Source organism: Vanessa cardui, chromosome 12 (assembly GCF_905220365.1).
Source record: "Vanessa cardui chromosome 12, ilVanCard2.1, whole genome shotgun sequence".
NCBI lineage: Eukaryota > Metazoa > Arthropoda > Insecta > Lepidoptera > Nymphalidae > Vanessa > Vanessa cardui.
This window is the reverse complement of record NC_061134.1, coordinates 2,981,332-3,001,992: the sequence shown is the minus strand read 5'-3', so window position 1 is coordinate 3,001,992 and position 20,661 is coordinate 2,981,332. Positions and strand designations below refer to the sequence as shown.

General features: G+C 33.5%; 2 protein-coding genes and 1 non-coding gene across 12 annotated transcripts in view; 2 read left to right on the top strand and 1 right to left on the bottom strand.

Annotated features, from left to right (window-relative positions):
* Positions 1 to 5,233, bottom strand: part of LOC124533976 (perilipin-4-like) — a 31,416-nt gene extending 26,183 nt beyond the window's left edge. For 8 of the 10 annotated variants that reach the window (XM_047109550.1, XM_047109552.1, XM_047109554.1 and 5 more), the window contains exon 1: positions 4,946 to 5,233. In XM_047109550.1, coding sequence (XP_046965506.1) covers positions 4,946 to 4,964 — 19 coding nt within the window. In that variant the 5' untranslated portion in view covers positions 4,965 to 5,233. The remainder of the gene's footprint in view (positions 1 to 4,945) is intronic. The other 2 variants (XM_047109558.1, XM_047109560.1) reach the window with 1 other exon arrangement.
* Positions 5,234 to 5,516: 283 nt separating this feature from the next.
* LOC124534490 (centrosomal protein of 131 kDa-like) lies at positions 5,517 to 19,965 on the top strand. Its single transcript, XM_047110392.1, has 16 exons — positions 5,517 to 5,741; positions 7,178 to 7,289; positions 7,749 to 9,831; positions 9,907 to 9,996; positions 10,101 to 10,230; positions 10,865 to 10,972; positions 11,291 to 11,449; positions 12,990 to 13,034; positions 14,003 to 14,208; positions 14,559 to 14,695; positions 15,519 to 15,607; positions 16,211 to 16,422; positions 16,970 to 17,082; positions 18,054 to 18,112; positions 18,379 to 18,521; positions 19,746 to 19,965. The coding sequence occupies exons 1-16, from the start codon at positions 5,610 to 5,612 to the stop codon at positions 19,879 to 19,881; spliced, it is 3,954 nt and encodes a 1,317-aa protein (XP_046966348.1). The 5' UTR covers positions 5,517 to 5,609; the 3' UTR covers positions 19,882 to 19,965.
* Trnae-uuc lies at positions 12,575 to 12,646 on the top strand. The gene has a single exon. It is a non-coding gene; the product is annotated as a tRNA-Glu (tRNA).
* Positions 19,966 to 20,661: the final 696 nt, after the last annotated feature.

Here is a 20,661-nt window from a genome sequence, read left to right as displayed (position 1 = left end):
TTTATAAATAAGTAAGGTGTGCGTAATTCTGAACTACTAACTAATCGAATTACTAACTAATCAAATAGTAATACTACAATACTAATTAATCAAATTACGAGTAATGAATTAATCAAAGGCTCAAACACCTTAGACAAAGGTTAATGGATGACTCGGCCTGATCTAGACACGCGGTAGCGTGTCAGCCAAATTCAGGTAACAGAACTGACGAGTAGCACCGTGTGTAATAAAGGTTACAAGAATATTATGATATGGCTAAGTAGATCTTTGTCTTCCCTACGTATAGTTTTACACATTCGTTCCGTACACCGGTGAAACACTTGGACCTTGGAATAATCGTATCAATCCTTAAAAAAACTACATACTTTCTTCCCTCTATTGATGTTAGGATTATGTATCGACCAATTTAATGGGGTACACTGCGGGAATTCTTCTCACTATGACACACAACTTATTCATACCTTTTGTACAGTAGTTGTAGGTATTTAATTGTTTTGATGTGATGAATAAAACTTAAGTCCACGATGTAAGAAACTATTATTTTAATCCTAAAATATAGCTCTATATATTAATTATACATTTCTCTTGTGGATTTAATAACTAGCTTAAATACTGCATCTTGATGGCTAGTTCCTGAGGCCGACTCCCGATTTAGGGACAAAAAAATATTCAGGAACTAAGTTATGGTACAAGTGAGTCAGAAAGCACATAAGGCAGTTTATTCTGCACCTAAACTGATGGAATTATGCACCTGTTTGCTGAGATACATACAAAGAAGAGGGGAATAGTTGACTATGTTCCGTTAGAAGCTGCTATAATCATCAATATTTATCATTTTCTCCTTTTTGAATTAAGCAGACAATTAGGTTGTACCCTAATAAGTAAGATAGCCAAAAGCCACATTACGTTATGCAGCCAGGTACTTAGCCAGGTAGGTTACAAACTCACCCTAAGTAAAACAAACATTAATCGAAACAACGTATGAATCACAAATTCCACAATACTGCGTATCTGTGTGACCGTGACCTCCGTCCCAGTACACGTGCACTGGGCATGTTTGAGACGCCCACATCAGCGATTCCTACGTGAAAATATAAAGCACATTCCCTTATAACATAAACTCATTTTAAATTAATTGGCTTGTGGCGATGTGGCTATAGAAATAAGTTTGTGGTTGAGATTGTAATTTAAACAATAAATTGTTCTATATTGAAAAAAAAATTATTGTCTATGGACCTATATGTTTAATAAAAGAATTATGTTCTTAACTTAATACTATACTTCATGTAGTCTAATCTAGTCGATGAAGGAATTTAAGAACTAATCTTGGCTTTGATATACATATTTATACGTATTCCACGCGATTTGCTAATAGGTCAACTATAGTGTGCACTTCTATGAGTTCTTAAATCATATATCTTTATAATACAACACTAATTCGCTCTATCCACGTTATTACTGCCAAAGTTCCAAAAAAATTTCGTCAATATTAAAAACACTTGTTTTTTTTTATTAATTAAGTTCTCGGCTAATGATATCGTGTTAATTCGATGTCAAATGTCGTTTATTTGACCTTTGACCTCTCGTAGATAGAATAGACTAAAGATACAGAAATTTTGGTTATAAGTCAGTTTTTAATATTAGTGATTATAAAATAGCCTTAGAATCTCCATCCAATGTACCACGGTACTGGCAGCCATTATTGCAGTTCAAAGTTTTATTTAATTATGTTCGTAATTACTAATCTTAATTGTCTCAATCAAGTAATACAGATTCAACGAAAAGCTTCGCCTAAAAAAGAAAAAATATCAAAGAAAAAAACAATATGAATGTCACGCCATGTTTCTTTTTTTTTTTGTTTTGAATCCAATTAAGCTAATCCCTTTATAACCGAACCGATCTAAGTGGATAAATTACGTGGATTTTATCTAAAGATAGCAGGGATAAATCCGAGCGTTCATATGATTCCTAGCATTTAATCTATTACATTTAGATTCAGGCTGTGCATGGAAAATGTACATGTACATTGTACACCCACCAACATTGGAACAGCATGGTGAAAAAAGCTTCAATAATAAGTAATCCTTAAATGGTCCATTCGACCGCAAAGGAACTTTTATGGAGACTCATTGGTCAAAGGTGGAGTTATATTATTAGTAATAAATTAATAATTATAATTACAATGTTTATTTCTCACAAAAACAGAAATATTAATCATATCGATAATATGTATTCCGCCGATATAAATTATCATAACTATTTACATAAAGTTCTTTAGTTACCTATATACGATTCAAATGGCTACTACACAAGTGATCACTGCGTGGAAAAGTGGCAATTATTAAAATAATATTATAATAATCTTTAATTAAAAACCATTAGTAATCACCAACGATATCTCATAAATAACATGTAAATTTATTGAATTATTGTTTTATTTTTATGAATTTATGGCAATAGGAAATATCTCGAAGTACTTGACCCAAAAGAATGACTTCAGAAATTCGTGATAATCATCTCTTAACGTGTAAAAATTCACCTGCAATCCCCCGGTATTGCAGATATCCAAAGGTGGTTTCCAACAAGTGAGCGTCTTGATAATTCGCCACCCACAAAATAAAAAAATAAAAATTATAATCTGCGACAAAAACCTAATAATTTCAGACGGTATTAGACAAGAAATAATTTGATGCAAGTACATAATATATACAAGAGATTGAGTACCATTGTTAATGGACTATCGTATAATAAGCTTTTAGAGTTACCATATAATAAAAATGAAACGCATATATTTTGTATATAACAGGGTAGGAAGTGTATATGATGATGTAAGAGTATCGATTCAAATGTCGTGACGCAAGCGGTGCGGTGAATGCGCCATGCGGTACACTATCTTATGTGACAACGCTAGTAAACATTTCGTTCTAGCTTATTGATTTAGTCTATTATAATATTCAAGTTAAAACGTACAATACAATGTTCACAAGCGCTTTATAATCAATAAGTGCATTGCAATGGAATTTTTAGGTTAAATTGCAGCATTAGGTTTAGATTTTGATAAAGACGATCCTGGTGACGGAATATGGGCTAGGATGACCCATCTCACGCATCCCACTAATTGCACTCGTATTCTCTCTTTAATAGCCCAGACATACTCTGCAATAGATTCGACGGTAATCTACTGCGGTTAGTAAGTAGGACTAACGGCTTTACTGGATTTTTAAAACACAGTATTCAAACACTGTCAACTGTTTTTAAGTACAAGTGCTTTTAAGAATTACGCTTAAAATTTTTTTTTTTTTTTTGTCCAGTAGAAATATATTTGAACCCCGGACCACTGGATAAGCTAGCTACTAGACAAACGGGATAATTCGATTATGAGGCAGCATTGTTACTGCACATAATGTACATTCGTATTCTTGGCTCGAATTCTCAATAGGCAAACGAACGTGACTATTCAGCCACTTCGACAAAATAAACCAAATTTACAAATTTGTACTGCGTAGTTCCTTTACGACAACTGCAGATATATTTAGAGATTTTGCGTCTTATAATTTGAAATAATTTGTAGTTGACTCATAGCTTGATATTATTTAACTCTTTTCCTTTATTACTACAATAGATGACAAAGAGACTAATCGCTGACAAAGCGATTCATCTAGAATTAGTCCTTCAATTACGTAAACTCATCAAGCATAATAATTAGCAAACGTGTTTCATTCCATGATTTTTTCTTTCACTTGATCATATTTAGCGGATTTAACTTATGTAAGCTTGAGAAAATAGAACTATTAGTAGTTTTTCTTTTTGAAAGAAATTACACAACATTTTACAAAATATTATATATTTGCATAACATTGCAGTCAGGCTTGATATGCGTGATATATAGTTTTCGTATAAACAAAGCAATATCGCTTTACAAATACGGTCCACTGGATCGCCCAGGTATTATCTCTCGTTATTCGCTCTTGACTCTTGTACAGACTGACAATCTCAGACACGAATGACTCATGGAGCTAATGAACCGTTCCTTTAGAACTCATTAACAGATCCACATTCCAAAACAATTGTTATCTCATATGGACTGCGTGGTTGAGTGCCGTCCTATAACTGACCTCGTTACACACGTCTGCACAACACGAATGGACCATTTTTAAGGTCGCAAACATATATATTTATATTTATTTATAACGGTACAATTATAAACTTTGGCAGACTAAACGATGACCAGAAACCGATAAATTGAAATTAAAAAAGATGAACGAACGAACCAAAACAGGAATACAGTTTATATCCTTGTTTATTTGCCTATTTTTAGCAAGAGACCGCATGTCGTAGAGATTAGTCTTGTAAAATTGCAAAAATCACTCATAATTATTTCGATTCATTGTGATACTTACTAACGTTACAAGTTCTTTTTTCATTAATTTATTAATGTTTCATTATAGTAGGAGCTAGGCGAATGTATCTGGCCCTAAACTGAAATAAATATAATATTACACTTAGTAATATCAATGCGCCGGGATCTAAGATGTTTTACTCCCTGTGCCTGTGCACTAGTTCACTCACATTCAAACCGGAACACAGCAATACAATATATTGCTGTTTGGCGACAGAATAACTTGTGAGTGGGTGGTGCATATACAGTTGAGGGTATTATAGGTGGTCCTGCGCAAAACCCTACCTCCTGCATTTTATTCTTAATAACGATTTAATATTACTACAACTACCTACTTACTATATACTTACAAGCAAAAATAACTACAAAATTACAAAATAATACACTACGCTATTTTTAATAATGCTACAAAACAATAGATACTGCATAGAAATATTCATATAAAATCACCTGTCTCCACATGTTTCATTCGTTTTATTAATACTAACACTTATACATAAATCAAGTGTTCTGTCCCAAAAAAAATATTTTTAATAAAAATCTTACCTGCGATTCCGCTGAACATTTTTCCTGTTGATAAAAACCACAAGTTAAATTAATGATCTGATCAATTAAGTCACAGATAAATTATTTTTAACGTTAAAACGAGTCAGTGTCACACTAATTTTAAATCTACGCTATTCCAAAGTACGTAGTATGACCAAATCACCGTAATAATATCCGCAACCTTCAAATTCGTACCGCAAGTGCAAGAAAAGGCGAAATGCTGAAATCCGAACTCAACCGAACACTATTCGGTTTCCGACTGAATGATACAATATTGTAGGAAAAGCCAACAGCCATACAGCTATTTTTATCTCTTACGTCATAATACATTGCGTTTTGTTATTGCATTTTAATGATTCTCTAATGGTTTTTTTAGTATTGTTAATAAATTAAGTTATAATATTCCAGTATATAAATATAAAAATTTGTTTATAACATGTATACTAACTTGTAATACTACTTACTTTTATGATAATTTAAATAAATAATCTCGGACCAATGTTGCCATATATTACAAATCATCTTCTGACATCTAATGTCAAGAATTTGTTTTGTTGCTAAGCAACGAAAGCTTATCAACAAACATTCTAAAATGTCATTACCGTTATTTTTGCATATCGGCTTTTCTCAATAAAGTAGCTACATTTTCAAAAACGTATGTATAATGTCGAAAGAAAATAATAATCTGCGGCTCCTTGGATCGCCTGTAAATTTAACTTACAGGAGTAAAAAGAAGGAAGATAGAAAAAATTCAAGAAATCGACCAAGATCTGCCCTTCAAAATTCCTGTTCCGCGGTAAATTATAAATATTATTTACCTAATAATAATAAGAATTGTTATACTTATTACTATTTGATTATTTTCGTCCGCGTTTTTTGATTAATATTCAAGGCGTCTTTATTATTTCAATACAGAAAACAACTATTAATTTTCTTAAGAACACATGATAATTAGTATAACAGTTAATGCTAAAAAGTTAAATTAAATCTTACATGAAAGACACTTTTGTGTCTTTATTAACCAAATGACATTGAAGAAGTAATTTTAAATATTACAATCATGACACGAAATGGTGTCTATCAGTTATGACCATGAGTGCCTCTGGCAAGATTTAAGTCTGTCCTCACCGTAAATGTATAAAACAAAAATATTAATAGTATGGCCCAAAAACCCTACTATACTATACTCCAGCCAAATTCGATGTGGAATGTTTAATAACAAAGCGTTGCTTAGCAACCAACGTCAGGCAGATGCTCAAAACATTTTTAGAAATATGTACAACAATTATTTTTGATGTAAATAAAAATTAAAATTGATGATTAATAATAAAATATTTAAGACAAAGGACTAAGCGCATTCTTGGTTATAATTATAATACTTATGGTCATCTGGAATAATGTAGATCTCAAAAATAATACCTCCAATTTTAAAATGATATCAGTCGCGAATTGTAAGCAAAGCTAACAACAAAACAAACATTATGGCGGGCCTATAATGCAACAAAATTACATAGTTACGTTTCGATTAACTTTATTTGCGTTAAAAAAATATTTTTTTAAATTAATTAAAATGTAACCGCAATAAAATTTCTTAAATTTTATGTGATATATAGGTATATTAGAAGAAATTCTAAATATATGTGGTTGAAACAGTGATTATAGTGCTATATTTATGCTAGCCAAAACAAGATGTATTTTTTTTTAATCTATGTGTAATGAAACGTTGTGTGCAATGTTAATATTCTTAACCTGTTGTGGTTATACTACCATTATAATGTGACCAAAAATATACACCACCAATTACGAAGAGCCTGTATCGCTATTATATACCTTCCTAAATCTGCCAATTGCTTAAAAAACACTCCAAATGTTACAAACCTGCGATTAATTTACGTCAGTATTAAAATATAGGGTTGTTAGTTTTGTAGTAATATTATAGTGGTAATTAAAGATTTTTAAACTTTTATTTTAAGCAAATTTTCATATAAATTATGTATTGACCGGCTAAATAAAATTTTTCGATACTGTATTAAATTAAAATTTTTGTGTTTAAACAGGAAATTGTGTTATAATGAATATAGTTGTAATTATAATAATTATTATTTTTTATTAAGAGTGTATCAACCCTAATTATGATGACACATGGTTTGTTTACTAAAATTCCAGATCGAATGTGGCTGGAGTATAAGAAGTCATATTTTAAAAGAATTGATTAAAAATTTTCTTTTGTAGGATGTACAGGAAAGATATAAGCGGCCCTTCTCCGCAGATACCAAAGACCATGTACCATCTACGAGATCTTTCTTAAAAACATTCAGCGCTGAGTTACTTCAGTCATATGATAGTATGTACCTATAGTTTGTTATTAATTGTAACTGATATATATATATTTTTATTACTGTTACAGGTTAGATCAAGAATAATAAAGTCTTTGAACTTGTATCTAATAAATATTATAAAATACTTACTTTGAAACTAAATAAAAATCAAATTTTCTTGAATTGATTAAACCTAATAGAATAAAAAATTAAAATGTAAAGTAACAGCCTGTACATTTCCCACTGCTGGGATAAGGGCTTCTCTTCCATTAAGGAGAGGGTTGGGAACACATTCCACCACGCTGTTCCAATGCGGGTTGGTGGAATGCACATATGGAAGAATTTCAATGAAATTAGACACATGCAGGTTTCCTCAGGATGTTTTCCTTAACCGCCGAGCGTTATAACCACTGGACCATCTCGGCTCAAACTTATTAAGTAAAACTTAATAGAATAGCATAAATAAAAGATTTAATCCATTGTAGATTCTCCACTGAGTGTGAAAGTGCTACCACCAACTGAAGAATTATTAGCACACTCAAAGAGTAGATTAAATCCAAATCTTAAAACAAATAGAGACATAAGCAGCAATGCCTCAGACTTCGGTTCAGAAGATACTTTCATGAGTTTAGGTACTAAGATCAAAGCCAAGGCACAATCGTGCTTTAAAAATAAAAACAACAATACAAAGAATTTCAATAAATACAGAAACATTGCCAAAAAAGGACGTAAGCCAATAGACTGCGCTTCTAATGACGAAAGGAATAATAATGGACACAATTACGGTCTAGAAGTTACAATAACAGAAAAATCACGTTCACCGTCGCCATCAAGATACAGGGATTTGTCTCAAGTTAGAAGTGCTTCGCCCCAGTTCAAAAACAAAGCCTTCGAATCATATTTCCTCTCTATTGATGGTGACATTAAGAGTGGAGATGGATTATCTGGTCGGGTATCGTTTGCGCCTGTTAATTCTGAAACGGACAAACCTATTGATCCATACACACATCGCCTCGGCGTCACAAAACAACAGTTATCCTTAGTCGAAGAAGAATCGACACAAGATCTTGACAGTATTCCTTCTCAGAATATGGCTAGCTTTTCTCCTAAATCTACTCTCGATAATAACGCAAAAGTAGTTGAAGATGAAATTATAAATGTTTCAAATGTTAAAGGAAACTATTTTAACTACTCAAAGCCTCCCGACACATTAATGATGGATAGTCATAATTATAGCAATTTTTACGACGATTTTCATAAAAGTAAATTTTCTAGTACCGCCATCCACACTGATACAAGTTCAAAAGATTCAGGCTACCCTGATAGTGGTATGCGAGAGGAAAAAGTGTTATCTCCGAAATACTCTTTGCCATCAACGTCCTTCACGAAACGTTCGGATTTTACATCAGAAAGTCAAGTGCGCCCAAAGAGCTTAGAATACCCAATAACCAAAGAAGACTATCGTGGTTACGAATCTGAAAATAAATCTGTAGAGCCTTTAAATCATAGCCGCTTACTTTATAAAGATTTCTTTTTGAAAAAAGAAGGTCACGTCGCTTTACCGCCGCAGAATACACCGACTAAATGTGATGTTCCTATTCCTGGCACTAGCGAGTTTGATATTGAAAAAACGGACAAAGAACACACTAATTTAGTATATCCTACATATCTTCTAAACAGCACAACTAAAGCTTATACTTCGAAGGTTATTGAAGATTATAAAAAAGAATTAGAAGCTATAAACAATCTACATGAACTAACATTGAAAGATATAAAAACAGACGCAATTTCTCCAACACCATTGAACATTGATGAATTGTTTGAACAAGATTCCAATAACTTTTCTGACGACAAAAAGGATTCGAGTGAAAATTCACAAGAAAGTTCTAATATAAGCGACATTCCTACTTCAAGTGATAAGAATTCTCTAGAAACTAATAAACAAGATGTAAGTAAAGTCACAACAAAAGAATTAATACAAAATTATTTAAAAGTAAAGAACGATTATACGAAAGAAGGTTTCTCTAAAAACTTTAAAAAATTCGACAAGAAATTAAACAATATTAATTCTAAATCTGAAGAAAATTCAAGTTACAAACAGTTTTGGAATAATAGGAATTCGAAAATTAACGATAAGAGTAATTTACCCGTCAATATGAGACATCAAAGGAATGTATTTACATCGCGTGCTCCTTTGAGCGCTAGGATAGACAGTGTTCAAAACGATAAAGATATTGAATCTTGGATGTCTCTATCTGCCCCATCACCGCGATTACTTGAAATAAGTAGTGTTAAAGAAGAGCAGGATGAGAAGTCAATCGGATCAAAACCTTCCGAAAAGAAGATAGAAACTGTGGTCGAAAAGACAAGTTACGTTGGAACTGTGCCAGAAACTGAGACACCAAAGGAACTAAATGCAAAGTCAACGGTTCTAGACATTTACTCAATGCTGAAAGAAATTGAAAGCTACGGAGATAACCCCGTAACGTCAGTAACGAATACAAATATCATATCAGAACCCGAGAAGAAGGAAGAAGAAAGGTGTAACACACCAAAAGACAATTTTATGTAAGTGGAATAGGAACAATCGCTTAGTAGATTGTTGAAGCTAGCTCACTATGTAACCTAGCTTATATTTTACAGGGAAATATTTGAATTCTTGGAAAAAGTAGAGCAAAGTGCCAACGACGCGTTGTCAGTCGTAACGAATACCACGCCGCAAACAATTCCGAAGTAAGTATTACAAAGCACTAGCATTATATTCATACTACACAAATATTTTTTAATTATCAGTTAAATAATACAGCTACAAATTGTCTTTTAACTTTTGTAAACAGATTAGAAGTACTCCTAAAACTTCCTCAAACGGAATTAGCTCAAAGACTGGTAACTGCGACTTTGCAACTGGAGGAGAGATCTTGCTGCATCGCGTTATTGCAAGAGAGTCTTGCTAATCATAAAGAACAGGTACTCAATTTACTTGGAACTGACTCATCCTTACCCAAAGTGCAGGAGGTGTAGGAACTGGAGTGGGGCATACAACAACAACAACAACAGCAGCCTGTATATTCCCACTGCTGGTCTAATGGCCTCCTCTCCCTTTTAAGGAGAAGATTTGGAACATATTCCACCAAACTGTTCCAATATGGTTTGGTGGAATACACATGTGGCAGAATTTCTATGAAATTTGTCACATGCAGTTTTCCTCACGATGTTTTCCTTCACCGCTGAGAACGTGATGAATTATAAAGACAAATTAAGCACACGAATCAGCGGTGCTTGCCTGGGTTTGAACCCGCAATCATCGGTTAAGATGCACGCGTTCTAACCACTGGGCCATCTCTACTCTTTTACACTTTCTCCACCACGCATTGGAGGCGGATATTATAGTTTGAAGAGTCTGTCCAGTGCCAGAAGGTCTTTTAAATATATTTTTGGAGAACGCCAGTACTTACTCAGCGTGTACCGGATGCTTGCTGTGATAAATACGAGGCAGTTTTTAAATAATATTTTTACAATATTTTAACACAGGCTAAGTCTGTGTCAAGCTACTGAACTTGGCTCTTTCAGCTTAACTTAATAAATATATTTTCCATTTCAGATGATATCTAAAGTGAACAATTTGGAGAAACAGTCTCACCGCAACATCGCCAAAGTGAAGCAGGAGTGCGAGGAAACTATCAAGAGGCACCAGAACTTTATTGATCAGGTTATTCTTATACTTATAAAAGTAAAACAAACAGTATTTGGTATAAGTTTTGTCCTAAAAAAAATGTGTCCGAATTTGTCTCGAATTTTAAATTAGTTGCAATAATTAACTCTTGTCGCTTTGCCTTTTACGTAAACAATTAATTGTTTTAAAATAAGATATGAAATTGGAGTCCTCAAAATGTAGATAAATTAGGCAGTCAGGCAGACACAAACCTAAATAGATCTTTCATAAAATATGATACAAAGGTAGAAAAAAAATTAGTTACAATTTTAGGTTGCCAGCTAGTAACATAAATACTTCGTGGTATTATTTCAGCTTATAAATGATAAGAAGACTTTAAATCATCGCATAGAACAGTTAGTGGATGAGCGCCGTTCTCTGGAGGAGAGGTGGAAGCGATCTGCGCAGGCGCTGGAGGAGCGATACAAGCTGGAGCTTCGTAACCAACACGACAAGATGGCCGCCGCTCAGCAGGTACACTAACACTAGATGATTATGTACTGGAAATTTGTCTGGTAGCGATCTGGTACCGTCTTTGTATGTGGGTGTTCTGGCCTAATTACCAACCTCTAAATTTAAAATATTGGTAGGTATGAATAAAGTAAAAGTTATAGGCTCTAAATTTTCCACTGCTGGGCTAATGGCCTTTTCTCCCACTAAGGAGAAGGCTTGAATCATATTCCACCACGCTGTTCCAATGCGGGTTGGTGGAATGCCAATGTGGCAGAATTTCAATGAAATTAGACACATGCAGGTTTCCGCACGATGTTTTCCTTCACCGCCGAGCACGAGATGAATTATTATATTATAACACAAATTAAGCACATGAATATTCAGTGGTGCTCGCCTGGGTTTGAACCCGAAATCATCAGTTAAGAAGCACGCGTTCTAACCACTGGGCCATGTCGATATGAATACATTTTTGAATTTCGAATTTAAGTATATCTGTTATTTTAATTCAAATTCGAAAATCAAAAATATTTATTCAACATAGAAGCATTTTACTTTCATATTGTTTCTCAAAATTTCATTTCTCTTACATAGCATTACACCACGATACACAACGCACTGATTATGTAAGGTATGATTATTTTTGCCGGTGCGTTCGCGTGATAGTGAATCAAATAAACATATAGTGTAATAGGATTCATTTAAAAATATACTATATATATACCACCTGGGTATCATTTTATTTGATAAATTAATAAATAATAAGATTCAAATGTATTACTTTTACAAAAAAATAGCAATCACCCATAAAAGCGAAATTGTATGTACCGTATTTAGAATTACGATTTACGATTACTTTCATTTTGGGGTCGTTCCGATTACATTATTTTTTTGAATAAATAATAATAATTACATTTATTATTATTTAATAGTAATAACAATTTCCTTTGTAATTAGTTAATTTTATTGATTCATATAATTCGTTCTTTTAAATTATACTGACAGTATTGTTTTTAAGAATATATTAAACCGAAAAAATATATAAAAAAATACTAGAAATATTGTATTTGTTATTATGTACTTATAATGTATATGTAAAGTTAAGTTTCAACAATCATATTATCATGTAATTCGACTTGTCTCGTACAATCCCGTATGGTCTAGTGGCTAGGATACCTGGCTTTCACCCAGGAGGCTCGGGTTCGATTCCCGGTACGGGAAACCTTTTTTATTTTTCTTTATTTTATTGTAAAGGAAGAATTCATAAGAAATAAATAGAAAAAATTTAGTTTAATCTTTTTTTTTATCTTTTCTATTTTAAAATGTTATATATAGTTTAACTATACCAGTATTACTATACTTGCCCCGGCTTCATAACAATGAGGGTCTTTACATAGCTTTTAGATTTAAGAAAAAACAAGTTTAAACAAAATATCATTAAATTTAATATTTTTGTACACAAAACTATTTACTGTTACAAAATAAACGAAACCTCCTTTAAGATTATCTTTTTAAATAATGTATATGACATGTTTATACATGTGTATGTATATATTTCTTATAGGTAGCGAGACAGCGCTGGGTCCGACAGAAAGCTGAGAAAATTAAGGTAACCTCCTATTGATATGAATAACTGCCCTGTGGTGGTTTTTGAGAACTAGTTATTATTTTTTTAATGTTTGCATGTATTTTTCCTTTTAATTTCTAAAATATTATTTACATATGTCTTGATTACACATGACTGAATTATAAGTTCATGAAATCTTTACTGGTTACTTTAACTTCATGATATACTATATAGCTAAATTGTATACATATAATTTTTGGCTTTTCTGTTATACAAAATTATCGTGTTACTGTTAGCTTCGTGTGAGCTGGTTTAGGAACTCAGATCTGAGCGACTGTTAATTTAATAATCCATATCTCATAAATGATTAAATAATATATTTGTAAATATCAATGACATTATCCATATTCATGGGATTAGCAGTGGCGGATTTACAAATCTGCAGCTAGTAGGCTAGTAGGCTATTAATTATTATATAACTAGTAGGTTATTATGATTATAAACTAGATGATATTTCTGTCAGTTACTAGATTATTTTTCCGCTATGTAGTGACGAGTATACGGATTACGGACGTGTGTATACAATTATATGTGATTTTTTTTTTAATTTCTGTTACATAATAACGAATTTGGGGTAAATTTGCCGTCCCTCTAAATCTGCCGCCCTAGGCTCCAGCCTACTTAGCCTATTGGTATATCCGCCACTGGGGATTATAAGTAATTGCTTGAAATCGGAATCATACTAGTTAATAATACTCTCATTCCTTTCTTTGACCTAGATTTATGAGTGTTTATTTGATATTTTAAACTCTTTAAATAACAATACCCATGTCCACTTGTAGACAATATAAAAATATATACTTCATTGAGGGTATGTATAGTTATATAATAAATAGTTTTCATACAAATACATACGCCTTACAAAATTAAGGTGTATTTTTATGTATCTGATACGAAAATTTGTAAGAACTACAATACTTATTTATAAATTAAATAATTTCAATTTTCAGGAATTAACAGTTAAAGGTCTAGAAGGAGAACTAAGGGAGATGGCAGAACGGCAACAGAAGGAGATATCGGATATAAAAATGCATCATGCAGAACAAAATGGTCGACTGACAGCCAAGCACGCGGCAGAGCTGGAGGAACTGAGGAGAACGCTGGAAGAGGAGAAAGAGGTAGCGCTAGTGAAGGAGAGGCAGCTAGCGAGTTCTAGGTGAGGAAGCGAGATGGATAGATAAGTAATGATTATGATGTCCTGACCGATGGTCATAGTAGGTTATTGCAACTGGTTTTTTTATGGTATTGTTTGGCGGACAAGCATATGGGCCACCTGATGGTAAGTGGTCACCATCACCCATAGACAATAATGCTGTAAGAAATATTAACTATTCCTTACATCATCAATGTGCCACCAACCTAAAACTGTAGATTTTCCAACATTTAAAGCACTGACTATATCGTCCAAGTAAATAATTCACACAACAAAGATTCAATTATTGGCAATGGCAAAAGACAATGACCCAGCACAAATCTTAGATGGAAAATCTTGTGATTAAATTACAGAATGGAGAAACAAATCCTGGAGCTGGAGGTTAGCTACCAGGAGCAGAGAACTCGCCTCATCGCGGAAATGCGCGCCGAGAACGAGCGGATCGCGGCAGAGCTGGTCGAGAAAGAGAAACAGCAGAAAATGCAATTTGGTATAGTACGACACAACTTAGATGTCGCATCGGCAAAATTCGTAAAACCGATCACATCCGAATTGAGTACGCTATCCCAAATTATCAATATTTATTTCTCATGCGAATATGATCTTTGCACAAACGTTATACCTTGTAATATCATATGACCTAATATATTCGTCAATTTGACGCGTCGATTTACATGCACTTGCTTTCTCTGACGCGAGAATCTATAGCGACGAATAGCGTCGAATGGCGCGATAGGGAGCTATTTCTATTGGTTGTGTAAATCGGCAGTAATCGGTTTTATTTTCATTCCATTGCATTTTCCGATGCTACATCTAATTTGTGTCGTACTATACGCTCCTAATCATCTATTACGTACAGCATAGAAGGACGTTATTAATTTAGCTGTTTTTTTTTTTATGGTACCTCAGAACTCTCACATTTATGAACAGATTTGATTTTTTTATTGTTTTGGAAAGTTCGTCCCTATTTAAATTTACTAGCAAAATAACATTAGTTTTTTTATGTTATATCGAGTCTGGGTGTTTGTCGTACCGTCGTTACTTCTGATTTTCCATAACACAAGTGCTTTAGCTACTTACATTGAGATCAGAGTAATGTATGTGATGTTGTCTCATATCCTTCCGAATAATTGTAGTATTCAAAACAACTGAACATAAATAAAATGTGTTTTAAAAATACTCTTAAAAAACCTTTTTGTAACAGTAAATAAAACTTTGGAAAGTAAAATATCATGTCCCTTGTGAAGATTGGGTTGGTGTATTGCGCAGAGTCCTATATTTGTAGCTCGTTTAATATTAATAATATTTTAAAGAAAAATGGAAGGAGGCCGAAGAAAAGTTACTGGAGGAAATGAAAACTAAATTGGAACAGGATTTAAACGATGAGAGAAATAAAATCGAGGTACGGAATAATTATTCACTTCGACATAATTGTTTTAAGAAAAAATTACATTACAAATATATATTTATAATTACATCAGCGTTGCCAATGTGTTTTTGGATGTGGAATTGTTGAATGTTTTTGGATGTGGTGAAAATGTGGAAGTCCCCAAATTGCGGGGAATCGCAAGTCGATCGGGGACTGGTGTGGGGATTGACTTATGTGGGGAAAATGAGTGGAATTTATACATATGCATTTTATACCAAAACGATCGGTAATTGATTGTTTACCCGTTTTTTAGTTAGTACGAAAATTGAAAATGTAGTCGATTATTATATGCATATATATATGCATGGTAGCAAGAACACATTATATATATATATAGTAACCATGACTAGTCTTATTCAACGAAAAAAAAAGGTCGTCAGTACCATGATTAGTGTGATTTTTACCTTCGAAAATTAAATGTTATTATTAGGAAATGAAAAAAATCATGATTTTTCCTTTATTTCTGTGAATTGGGACATTTTTTCCCCAATTTGGGGAATTTCGCTTAGATTTTTGGGGAATTAGGTGAATAGGCATTGGCAACCCTGAATTACATATAATTTCCTCTTATGTCAGGAACGCTTGAAACAAAAACGTGATGAGCTTCAAGAGGAGTTCGAACGCTACAAGAAGGAGTACGAAGCGAACCAGCATGTGTTGCTGAAGAAGAAAGAGACGGATATAGCGACGCAGCACAGGTTGGAGCGGGACAAAGAGATAGAGAAAGCGATAGAGAGCATGGAGGCTGAGGCCCAAGTGGGGAGGAAGGAACTGCAAGAGGCGTTGAGGTACGATATTAGCTATTATAGGTGAAACATTTACCATCTTGTGTCCCTTTTTTATATTATTATAGGCGGACATGCAAATGAGCCATGTGATGGTAAGTGGTCACTACCGGCAATACGCCATCGATCTTGAAAAACTAAGATTTTATGTCCCTTGTGCTTGTAGTCACACTGACTCGGTGGCAGAATGTCTGATAAGTGGGTGGTACCCATCCGTATGGGGTTGGACAAAGCCCTACCACAAAATTAAATTTGTTCGCCATCTTTCACAAAATAAATTATATTAAATTAAATAATGTTCGATCAACTAAAAATCACATTTACGAGCATTGTTAAAATTTTTATTACTTTGTAAAAATCAATCATTTTTATATTCGAAGTAACAAAAACAAACACACAAACATATAACATTTTAATCAGTTTTTTTGCTTAGTTAAGTTACAAGGATATTAAATTTACTCCTTTTATGGTCATTAGTCATGGTCATCGTTTTTATTTAAAGGTGGTTAAATACCTATACATATATTTATATTTATTATGTTACTTTCAGACGCAACAAGGAGCAGTATGAAGCGGAACTGCAGGAGCTGGCAGAGACGGAGCGCGCCACCCTCAAGCGCTACCAGCAAGCGCAGGCCAGGGTGAGGGAGACGGAAGACCGCTGTATGTCTCTCTCATATGTTATTAGTTGCTTTCGTCATGTCGCTACCAGCAAGCGCAGGCCCGAGTGAGGGAGACGGAAGACCGCTGTATGTCTCTCTCATGTGTTATTAGTTGCTTTCGTCATGTCGCTACCAGCAAGCGCAGGCCAGGGTGAGGGAGACGGAAGACCGCTGTATGTCTCTCTCATGTGTTATTAGTTGCTTTCGTCATGTCGCTACCAGCAAGCGCAGGCCAGGGTGAGGGAGACGGAAGACCGCTGTATGTCTCTCTCATGTGTTATTAGTTGCTTTCGTCATGTCGCTACCAACAAGCGCAGGCCAGGGTGAGGGAGACGGAAGACCGCTGTATGTCTCTCTCATGTGTTATTAGTTTCTTTCGTCATGTCGCTACCAGCAAGCGCAGGCCAGGGTGAGGGAGACGGAAGACCGCTGTATGTCTCTCTCATGTGTTATTAGTTGCTTTCGTCATGTCGCTACCAACAAGCGCAGGCCAGGGTGAGGGAGACGGAAGACCGCTGTATGTCTCTCTTATATGTTATTAGTTACTTTCGTCATGTAATATAAAATGGTTGCTAGGATTAAAGATTTAAGATATCTATTCATCATTGCAATATAAATGCAAAAGCATAAACGATTTATATATATAACGGAGTAGCATGTCCGAGCCCGTTTTTAAAAAACATGACGTCAGTATAGCTCACGTCACTAGTGTCAGGGTTTCGATCTTTATCCATCCTCGGAGGTTTGAAATTAAACTCAGGGAATATTCTTCTCTGATTTATTCCAAAATGAGGCGGTCCGATCGCTATAAATATATAACTTGTGAAATTATAATATATATAGTTATCTTTGTACAAGCCATAAAATTTGAATGTAAATTATCATATTTAATTATACATTATGTGTGTACCGTAAGTAAAAAGATTTTTTGTTAGTATAATGATTGTTTCTTAATTAAAATTTATTTTTCAGGCGCTGAGCTCGAAGTTACAATCAGTCAACTAGAGACAAGAAACAGAGTTTTGACCGAGGTAAATCCGGCTCGAAGGATCAACTTTTAACAATGATATGACATTTAAAAAAAAATAATATAAAATTATGTTTTAACTAGCAAATATATATATATATATATATATATATATATATATATATATATATATATATATATATATATATATATATATATATATATATATATATATTGTGTCTTATTATCTGATATATAGAGAAGGACGCCTTAGTCAATATTTACATTTTTAGTATTCCAAATTTTTAATTTTATTTAATTTCTCCTTAGAAAAATTCACAATTAGAAGCGAGAGCAGAGGAAATAAGAGCTGGTTGCGAATCCTCTTGGAGGGGTAAAGTAGAAAGTTTGGAGAAGGCAATAGAAGATATGAAGAAGACTCATGAGGAACAAATGCACCAGCTGTATGCCAAGTTAGTACCTTAGATCCAGCAGTAATGACTCCATAAATATCAGCTCGTATACCGTAACCCTGTGGACATACGATTTTTCGCTGAGTAATCCAAGTACCATGCAAATATACAGGGTTATTGGTAACTCGACTTATATCCGTTAGGAGGTGATAGGGGTGACTATTTGCAATAATTATAAACCCCATATGTGTGGTGCAAAAATTAACAATTTCTGAGCTATCACTTTATTTAGCTATTTTCAAAATTAAAACTTCAAAAATTTATTTTAAAAAAGTATCGATTAAAATCATATTTTTTTTATTCTGTTTTATAAAAACGATTAAACACTGGATACTTGTAAATATTTAAATAATAATTATCTGTCCAAATTAATCCTGTATACGTAAGTAACTCTTTATGTATGTTCATTGCTTTTTCAAGGTCAAATCACTGAACTGAATTTTGAATGAAGCAAGCTTAAACTCCAAGGAACAGTTAGGGTTTTATGTATAGCATTTGGATCGATTCCTCAAACTGAAGCCGCGTGTGACAATAGGTTTTTATTTATTTATTTTTTATGGTATAAGTTGGCGGACGAGCATATGGGCCACTTGATGGTAAGTGGTCACCATCACCCATAGACAATGACGCTGTAAGAAATATTAACTATTCCTTACACTCACTCTTCAAAACGGAACATAACAATACTGAGTACTGTTATTTGGCGGTAGAATAACTGATGAGTGGGTGGTACCTACACAGACGGGCTTGCACAAAGCTTTATCCGTTCAATTTTTGAAGTTATAGCTTGTTATGCGAGGGTAAACTGCTTCGTTACATAACGCGTTACGGCGCCATTCTGTTTGGCTTACCTTTCTCCTAGCATAAGCTAGCGTAAGCCAGGTTCCTCGCTGTAATCCACAGAATTTCGGACAGTTAAATTTATGTCTGTCCGGGATCCTAAAACGCACATGTATTTGTTTTTCAAAAGAAATTGTTTTCTCCTTGAATCGTTTCGTAAATAAGCCATACTTTCTTGTAAAAAGTAAATAAGAAAAAACGTTTATTGTCAGTTTGTCCTAAGAGATGTTGCATAAATGTTGTTTTAAAGATCTTGCTTAGATCTTTAAAACTACACAGAGAAGCGACATTATTTTATACTATGTAGTAAAATATGTCTTAAAACTACTAACCTTAGAACAACTTTGTAAAAAAAAACAAATATGTATTTATTTTATTAAACAGAGTAAAAGTAGCAGTGGCCCGAAAAGACTCGGCCATACAGGCGTTAACTAGAGAGACGGCCAAGTACCAGGAGAAGATAACTCTGCTGGAACAAAAGCTGCAGCAGCAGAGGAAGGATTTCCTGAAGTCGAAATAATTTTATGTATGTTGGTAATGAAAAGACTATAGTCTGTTCGCGTTAAGAATGCAGTGAGCTGTCATTCTTTACCGGCCTGACTCCGCCCCCTTTGACCAATCGAATCTTTTCAGATTACAAAGTCAAGTTCACATCTAATTAATTATTAACTGATATTTTTATTTTTATAATTTAAATTTTGTTTATTTATATATTTATATTTAATTTATTCAAGCTGTACGCTTAATAATTAATGTAACCTATAGCTACTAGATGACGTTATGTCAAAATATGTAAATTTCTACATCGCGATGGCAAAATTCGCAAAAGATTGTATGTAGTGTTTAGAATTTTGTTGATTAAACACCCCGATTCGATTTTTTATTTTAATGTGTATTTTTTAAATTCATTATACTTAGTCTTTAAAACAAATATAATTTGTTGAAATTTTAACACAAATATGCATACACCTTCACCCAGCTGTTAAAAAAGATTTGATTGGTCAGGGGGCGGAGTAAAGCCGGTAAACAATGACAACTCACTGCATTCTTAACGCGAACAAACTATAATCATTGATGTTCGATCTCACTGTGATAAAATAATCCTTTGGTGTAATCTCTTATTTTGAATTACAGAAGAAAATATATTACACCTTATTTGATCTCAATCAACATTTCCATAATTTTGTTAAGGCTTCTCTACATTTTTGGGCAAATATAGTTAAGTCGTGAAACACAATGAATAGAATCGCGTGCGATTCAAACTCATGTTAGTTAATACAATTATTTAAATTAATATATC

Excerpts from the sequence above, each read along its gene's own strand:
- LOC124534490 (XM_047110392.1), top strand. The coding sequence starts at position 5,610 with ATGTCGAAAGAAAATAATAATCTGCGGCTCCTTGGATCGCCTGTAAAT. Across the intron at positions 9,832-9,906 it reads ACACCAAAAGACAATTTTAT|GGAAATATTTGAATTCTTGG; the intron begins GTAAGTGGAATA and ends TATATTTTACAG. Across the intron at positions 14,696-15,518 it reads ACAGCAGAAAATGCAATTTG|AAAAATGGAAGGAGGCCGAA; the intron begins GTATAGTACGAC and ends AATATTTTAAAG.